At 47.5% G+C, this 8,626-nt stretch overlaps 1 protein-coding gene across 1 annotated transcript in view; it reads right to left on the bottom strand.

Annotated features, from left to right (window-relative positions):
• LOC109938855 (aminopeptidase Ey-like) overlaps positions 1–8,194 on the bottom strand; it is a 269,455-nt gene extending 261,261 nt beyond the window's left edge. Inside the window, exons 1-2 of the mRNA XM_048615773.1 lie at positions 8,067–8,194; positions 4,121–4,351 (exon numbers count right to left, since the gene is read on the bottom strand). Of these exons, the coding sequence (XP_048471730.1) occupies positions 4,121–4,351; positions 8,067–8,194 (359 nt within the window). The remainder of the gene's footprint in view (positions 1–4,120; positions 4,352–8,066) is intronic.
• Between the last annotated feature and the right edge of the window lie 432 nt (positions 8,195–8,626).

Below are 8,626 nucleotides of genomic sequence, written 5' to 3'. Positions count from 1 at the left end.
CAGTGTGGGTAATGACACCCCCCAGGGGCAGTGAGGGTAATGACATCCCCCGGGGCAGTGTCTGGGTAATGACACCCCCGCAGGGGCTGTGTGGGTAATGACACCTCCCCAGGGGCAATGTGGGTAATAACACCCCCTAGGGGCAGTGTCAGGGTAATGACACCCCCCCGGGGCAGTGTCTGGTTAATGACACACCCCAGGGGCAGTGTCTAGGTAATGATACCCCTCAGGGGCAGTGTGGGTAATGACACCCCCAGGGGCAGAGTGGGTAATGACACCCCCTAGGGGCAGTGTCAAGGTAATGACACCCCCCCCGGGCAGTGTCTGGGTAATGAACCCCTCAGGGGCAGTGTCTGGGTAAGGACACCCCCCAGGGGCAGTGTGGGTAATGACACTCCCCCAGCGGCAGTGATTGGGTAATGACACCCCTCCAGGGCAGTGTCAGGGTCATCACCACATGCCCCCCGCAGGTCTGAGGGACACCCCCCCCAACCCCCCCCCCCCGCTGATGATAAAGTTCCTTGGATAATTTTGACCAATGGCCCCATTGCTGTTCCTCAGTGACAGCCTCGAACTGAGTTCTGTCTTTATCACTGACTCCAGGTGTGGGTCTGAGCCCTAGCTCCTGGGGATTGGCTCTGGGGGGTTGAGTTGGCTGAGTGTCCAGTCTGTAGGAACAGCTGTCCCCGGGGGTCAGGTGGCGGGGGGAAAGGTGGGGGGAGGAGTTTGCCACTGATGGAGGTTTTTGTTGGGGTCTGTTCCCAGTTGGAACTCTGGGTGATCCCAGTCCCAATCCTTTCAGGATAACTGCCAGGAAGCCAAGGGGAGCCGTCACCAGGACCGTATCTCCCAGTTTACAATCTCAGCCTGGCCTCTGGCCCCTTGTCTGGGTTTCCAGTTTGAAGTCAGCCTTGGCCTTGCTCTCCCACCCCCCGCTACCTCCAGGTTTGGGGAAGCCGGATGCTATGGTGCTGTCCCATTCTCCCAGGGCTGCTTCTGCTGTCACACGCTGCATTGTCCCAGAGTTAAAAAGGAAACAGGCCAGCTTCATTTCCAAAGCGCCTGTCGTTTGTTTCCTCATGCTGCTGTTGAATACCTGGACCATGAGCTCAGCCTGACCATCTGAGCATGTGAATTTACTTCATTTGTCTTCACAAGGACCGAAAGGGTCCACTGGGAAATAGGGTCCCATTGCCTGTTGCAGATGGTGGAGATTTTCTTTGGTGTTGTAAAAGGTAGCGTACACCATTTGTTGCACCTTGATCCAGTTTGAATTGGCATTGAAAAAGATTGAGAACGTGGAGCCCATTAAAGGCCCCGTGGAATCTCGCAGGTCTCCCTGGGCAGCCCCATGGGGTGCAATGAAGCTGCTACTTGGGCCTTCTGGATTTGACTGCAGGTTTTGCACCAACTCACCTCGTTTGTAATATCAGTGTCTGTGCCAGGCAATATTTTCACTTGAGAAATTCCTGGTGACCATTGAGCAATTCTTGGAGATTTGGTTGCAGGCCTGAACATGGGTAAATCACCTGGGCTCCCCTCAAGGTAATCCACCTTCCACGTCCAACTCCCAGCACTGTGAGATATCAGGTTTCAGCTCTTTGGTAGGATGTCCATGTGGCCCACCATTTAGGACAGTGTTACAGAGATTCACCAACACGGGCTCCTTTTCGGTCCAAGCCTGGATTTGTTTGGCAGGTAAAAGTAGGGTGTCCATAAAGTTAAAAGTCAGGAAGACTTCAACTATCTCTGGGGGTGAAGGTACACAGTTCAGGGCATCCATGTAGGCTCGGTGTCTCCCTAGACCATGTTCCAAGGAATATTCATAGGCAACTGATAGCAGTGTCCCCCAGCGCTCATTCAAGCTGATACAATGAGAGGAATCAGCTGTCTTCCTTGAAGACCAGAGGTTTGTGATCCATGACTATGGTGAAATGTTGCCCGTGGACATACTGGTGGAACTTATTCATTGTGCGTACCATGGCCAAACCTTCCTCCTCAATCTGGGCAGACTTCCTTTCTGCCTCCATCATGTGCACACCATTGGATGTTCTGTCCTATCATCCCGACATGTGACAGTACCACCCCTATCCCACAGCGGGAGGTGTTATAGGTTACAATGAGTGGTCTCAGCGAACATAATGAGTGACTATATCTGCTGACAGTGGTTGTTGTTTGATGTTTACAAAGGCCTTTTCTTTTGGCATTTACCGCAACCATCTGTGATTTTTTTAGCAGGATATAGAGAGGTGGCAGTCGGGTCAGATTAGTGTGAGAAATTCATAACCAATTTAGGAGACGTATAAAAGGCTTCATGTTTCTTGGAGTCACAGGTCTTCTTATGGCCTTTCCCTTCTCTTCAACATGATGTCACCAGCTAACTCTTGTTAACCCTGTACCCGAGGAACATTACCTCATTTACCTATAAGTTGAACACACTGAAACACTGCAAAAACCTACTACAAACTCTCAAAATGTTCCTTTGCAGTAGCTTCTGAAATTAGAATATCATGCAGATAGACTGCCTCCCTGGGCACACCTTGGAGGATATTCTCCATCACCCTTTGAAAGATGGCTCAAGTCAAAGATACCCAACAAGGCAAGTGTACTCACACAGTCCTCAATGAGCATTTATAGTAACATACTTCTTGAAATATACCTCAAACTCCAGTTGGAGGTAGGCGTGGTTCATATTCAATTTGGAAAATATGTGACTCCCAGCCAACCTTTCATACATGTCTTTTCTGTGTGGCATAGGGTATCTGTCTAAGCAGGAAGCTCTGTTGACCATCAGCTTATAATCCTCACAGAGATGGATCTAGTTGTCAGGTTTTAAAACTAGGACTACTGGCACAGCCCATTCAGCAAATTATACTGGGGATATGATGCCAAGTTCCTCTGGAAATTCCAATTTGGCCTCTACATTGGCGCATAGGGGACCAGTTGTGCTTCTGGGTCAACATAAATCTTGGCCCTGGCTCTTTTTATCCTCCTGAGGCCCTCTTGAAAATCTTTGGGATTCTTCCTAAAGACTTCATACAGATTACCAGTACCCATTCTAAAGATCACTTTCTGTAGCCAGTCCCTTCCCAAAAGCCTTTGTATCACTAGTAAGGGGAGTCAGACTGTCAGCTGCCCTTGTATAACTGGGATTACTATGGTCCCAATAATACATAAGGGTTCCTTGGTCTGTGTGGCTAATCTAGCCTTGGCGTCTCACAGGCTTAAAGGCAAGATGCCCCATTGGATTTCCTAAAGATTTTCTCCCCAACAACAGATACAATGGTACCTGGGTCTATCTCCATATCTAGGGGGTGGCCATTTACCTGGAGTTTTATCCAAATTGAGGCCACTTTGGGAGCACTGATGTAATTTAGCTGTATCAATTCCTCACCCTCAGGCTGATTTATTTGCACAGCCCTGTCTTGAGGTGACTTTGCCCTTGGACCTGGGCAGTATGCATTTTGCCTGTATCGATAGCCTTGACTGGAATAGACCCTATGAGCACACATGCAGCCTGGGTACTCCTGTTCCTCACTGTATTGTGGAGAAACATCCCGCCCAGTTCTGGAACCTCATGGTCTTTGACTCAAATTGCCCTTCCCTGGCAACAAACGGGGGCTCTGAGTACTATCTGCTGGGGATTTGGGGGTGACCATCTATGGGTCCTGAAGCTCCCAAGCCCCCTTTTCTATGTTTTCACCAGAAAAAGCCAGTTCTATGGCTTTCTTGAGGTTCGGATCTAGTTTGGTAAATAGGTTCCTTTGGGTCACAATATTATTAATTCCACAAACAAAGCAATTCCTTAACATTTCGTGAAGTGCTGACCCATACTGTATGTGTTCCACTAATTTCCACAGTCTTGTCAAGCATTCAGTACCTGGTTCCCCAGGAAGTCTGTTTGCCGTGTTAAACCTGTAATGCTACAGTACAGCAGATGGTTTAGCCTCATAGTGGTTCCATTACCATATCTATCAGTTCATCAAAGGAGTTTGACTCCTAGTTTCTAGGAAGGTTAAACTCTTTATGATGCTGAAAGTTGAGGCCCACAAGCGGTAAGGAGGATGACTTTTTGTCAGTGGCTCCCATCTATCCCAGTTTCCTGAGAAAAGTATCTCACTCTTTCGACATATGGGGCCAATCCTCCACACCTGCATCATAAGGCTCTAGTTTCCCAAACAGCAGCATTTCCAATATTTTCCCTGTTGTGGTCTTACCGGGTTCTTCAGAAGGAAAGGCTGCCTGAAACTGTTCTTCAGGCTCGTCACCGGTATCGTCACTCAGGAAAACCAACTGGGAAGGAACTCCAAAATAGAGCTGTTCCTCAGGGAGTACCTCGACTGGTCCCAACCTGGGACAGACAGTTTCACAGACCCATCCCTGGGTCTGCTGTTTTTTAAAACTCAACTTGTTCAGAGCTGTGATTACACACTTCCTAAGCAGATGGGACTTGACCCTGGGCCTCCTGGCCCAAAGGTATGCACACTACCACAGCAGCACAACAGCCCCTCTTCAGTCTGCATTTTTTTATATCATAAAGTGCCATCACAATGGGTCTACTTTATTCTATACTTCAGCTGGGATTTAGTCATTCCCGAGAGTGGTTAGTGATGTCCTTCATTATATTGGTATGCATTGTTAGTCATCAGTTATTTCAATCATCGTGTTCAGACATGCCTAATGGGAATTCAGGTGGGACTTGAATCCTGGGTCTCCTGCTCAGAGGAAAAGACACTACCACTGTGCCTCAAGGGCCCCTAATGGATCTGCATTTTTTCATATCCAGAAGCACCATCTGAGGAAGGGTCACCTAACTCAAAACATTGAGACAACAAGGTGCAGGGCTGGATGAACACAGCAGGCCAAGCAGCATCATAGGAGCAGAGAGGCTGACGTTTCGGGCCTAGAACCTTCATCAGAAAGGGTCTCCGACACCTCCTCCTACCGCCCCCTTGATCATGACCCCACCCCTGAGCACCAAACCATCATCTCGCAAACCATCCACAACCTCATCACCTCAGGTGACCTCCCACCCACGGCCTCCAACCTCATCGTTCCCCAACCTCGCACTGCCCGCTTCTATCTCCTTCCCAAAATCCACAAACCTGAATGCCCTGGTCGACCCATTGTCTCCGCCTGCTCCTGCCCCACCGAACTGATCTCCAACTATCTCGACTCCATTTTCTCCCCCTTGGTCCAGGAACTCCCTACCTATGTCCGTGACACCACCCACGCCCTCCACCTCCTCCAGAACTTCCAATTCCCCGGTCCCCAACACCTCATCTTTACCATGGACGTCCAGTCCCTCTACACCTGCATAGCTTTCTGATGAAGGGTCTAGGCCGGAAACGTCAGCCTCTCTGCTCCTATGATGCTGCTTGGCCTGCTGTGTTCATCCAGCCCTGCACCTTGTTGTCTCGGATTCTCCAGCATCTGCAGTTCCTACTATCTCAAAACATTGACTCTGTTTTTTGCCTTCACAGATGCTGCCAGAGCTGCTGAGCTTTTCCAGCAACTTTGCTTTTGTCGCCATCACAACAGGTCTGTTTTATAAATATTTTCAAACCAACCTGTTTAGGGATGTTCCTACACACCTCCGGAGAAGGTGGGACTTGAACCTGGATCTCCTGGTCCAGAGGTAGGGACACTACAACTGCCCCACAAGAGGCTTCTGGGTTTGCTTTTTCTCAGTTACTATTTCAGTTTACTTTCTAAACAACCTGTCACACAGCCCTCGAGCAGACGCCACATCAACCCGGACCTCCTGCTCCAGAGGTAGGGACACTACTACTGCCCCACAACAGCCCTGTGGGCCTGCCTTTTTCTAACTTATATCTGGAATTGTTATTAAACACAGGCAAACACCCTTCCCAGCACCACATCATTGTGACATTTTTTCATTTTTTAACTATTAACTACCACGAGTTACCACCTGTGCACCCAATCAGACATTTACCTGCTAAGCAAACCATCAAAAGTGAGGGGGAGGCAGGTAGAGTGGGAAGGGGCTAAAGCAGATTGGAGTTGGAGGGGGGAAAGAAAGCTCTGTATTCCCTTGTGGTGCCCACCTCTCTATCTCTCTCTCTCTCTAAAGGCATTGATAGCATTGATGGACGCCACCTGCTCCCTCTCCAATGACACCTGGGTCTGTCCACGGATCCCTGAAGGTGGTAGGGAAATGAACAGGTTGGTTAGGAAGGTATAAGAGACAGGTGCCTTTATAAGTTGAGGCATAGGTTATAAGAGCAGGGTGGTTATGTTGGAGCTGTACCAAACTTTAGTTTGGCCACGGCTGGAGTAGTGTGTACAGTTACAGGGAGGAGATGGCCTAGTGGTACGATCATTGGACTGTTAATTCAGTGACCCAAGTAATGTTCTGGGGACTGAGGTTTGAATCCCACCATGGCAGACGGTGGAATTTGAATTCAATTTTAAAAAAAAACTGGAATTAAGAGTCTAATGATGATGATGAATCCATTGTTGATTGTTGGGAAAACACATCTATTTCACTAATGTCCTTCAGGGAGGGAAACTGCCATCCTTACTTGGCTTACATGTGACTCCAGACCCACAGCAATGTGGGTGACTCTTAACTGCCCTCTGGGCTATTAGGGATGGGCAATAAATGCTGCCTTAGCTAGTGACACCTTCATAATGTGAATGAATAAGAAAAAACATTCTGGTCTCCACACTATCACAAGAATGTGATTGCACTGGAGAGGGGTGAAGAGGAGATTCACCAGGATGTTGCTTGGGTTGGGGCATTTCAACTATGAGAGAGAGATCCTGCTCCTCTGATGCTGCCTGGCCTGCTGTGCTCCTCTAGCACCATACTGTGTTATCTCTGACTCCAGCACCTGCAGTTCTTACTATCTCTGGATAGGCTCAGGTTGTTTTATTTAGAGCAAAGAAGGCTGAGGGGGAACCTGATAGAGGTCGATAAGATTGTGAGGAGTATGGACAGGATGAATAGAAAACAGTTGTCCCCTTAGTCAAAGGGTCAATAATAAGGGGGCACACTTTTAAGGCAGAAGGCAGGAGGTTGAGAGGGGAATTTGAGGAATGATTTTTCACCTAGAGAGTGTTGGGGACCTTGGAGGCACTGCCTGGGAGGGTAGTTGGGGCAGGAAACCTCACAACGTTTAAAACGTACTTGGAAGAGCACTTGAAATGTCACAACATTCCAGGCTATGGGTCAAATGCTGGAAAGTGGGACTGGTGTAGATTTAACATAATTTTGGTGGTAGAAAAGAGCTCTTCTGTATTCTACGATTCCGTGATCTTATTAAAACATACTCAATCCTTAGGAGACCTGACAGGGAGGATGCCGAGGGGCTTTCTCCTGTGTGGGCGAGATTTGATTAAAGGGACGCGATGTTTTAAAAATCAAAGGTCTCCCATTTTAGACGGGGACGTTAACCATCTTTTCTTTTAGAAGTTGAAGGTCTTCGGAACTCTCTTCCCAGAGAGGGATAGAAGCAGAATCAATGAATATTTTTAAGGCAGACGTAGATAGATTCTTGACCAACAAGGCCATTAAAGGTTATCCAGGTAACTCCAGAAATGTGGAGTTAAGATCACAATTGGATCAACCATGATCTTGTCAAACAGTGAAGCAGGTTCATGGAGCTTGTATGTTCATATGTAAAGACATGATTTTATCTTGGTTTCACTAAACTGTGGTCAATTTGCTGCAAGGCAATACTTTAAGTTCATCTTCAAATTGAGTTTCAATTATTTTGCTCGAGAAGCATTTACAATGAAACTACTGAACAGATCACTTCCCACACGCTCCACCTACTGCACTCCCCCCATCCCCTGCCCCAGCCTTGCCTCCCAATGGACCAAATGACTTCCTTCTGAACAGCTCATACCAGTCAGAACCGAACTGCACACAGGCCTGGAAAACAGGACAGCTACAAGTAACTAATCCAACTAAATAACCAGCACAGGAATCTGAAGGACATTTACTCTGCATGGTGCATTAATATATTTGCACCGCACAGCAGCACATCCTGAAGACATGAAAATGACACTGAGGCTGTCTTAAGCAACCATTGACTTACATGAGGTTAACAGCAACTCCAATTGCTGCAATGATGATCATCACATCTGCTTGGATTTCAAAGTCCTGGTGTATGGTCCTCTGAACTGCTTCATAGATGAGCCCAATAGTCACTGCATAGATCAGCATTACACTCAGCACTGCAGCCAGGGCCTCTGTGCAACACACAACAAAAGGACCACATTGATTCCGCAAAATTAACCAAACAGTACAAACAAATCACAACATTGTCAATACTGGGATTGAATAGATGACAGAGATATCACAATAACTACCAGTATAAGAATGAAGGGGCCATAATACAGGTAACACAACTTGACTAGTAATCTAGAACCAGGGTTAATGTTCTAGGTCATGCCATAAGCATTTAGTAAAACAGCTCAAACAACAGTTCCCTGTCCACTGCTTATGAAAAGAGTGGAGATGGTACAAGAATAACTAGCATGCTTCAATAATCAGATATGGAGCCAAAGAAACAGCTGTGGAGTGGGAGTAAGCAATAAACAGAATGAGAAAGATGGGCTGAAGGAACATTGAGCATTGTAAAGGAGGGTAGAATGA

This window comes from Rhincodon typus, chromosome 33 (genome assembly GCF_021869965.1).
Source record: "Rhincodon typus isolate 14 chromosome 33, sRhiTyp1.1, whole genome shotgun sequence".
In the NCBI taxonomy this organism is placed as follows: domain Eukaryota; kingdom Metazoa; phylum Chordata; class Chondrichthyes; order Orectolobiformes; family Rhincodontidae; genus Rhincodon; species Rhincodon typus.
Note: the sequence above shows the minus strand (reverse complement) of the source record. Positions and strands in the feature narration are given on the sequence as shown.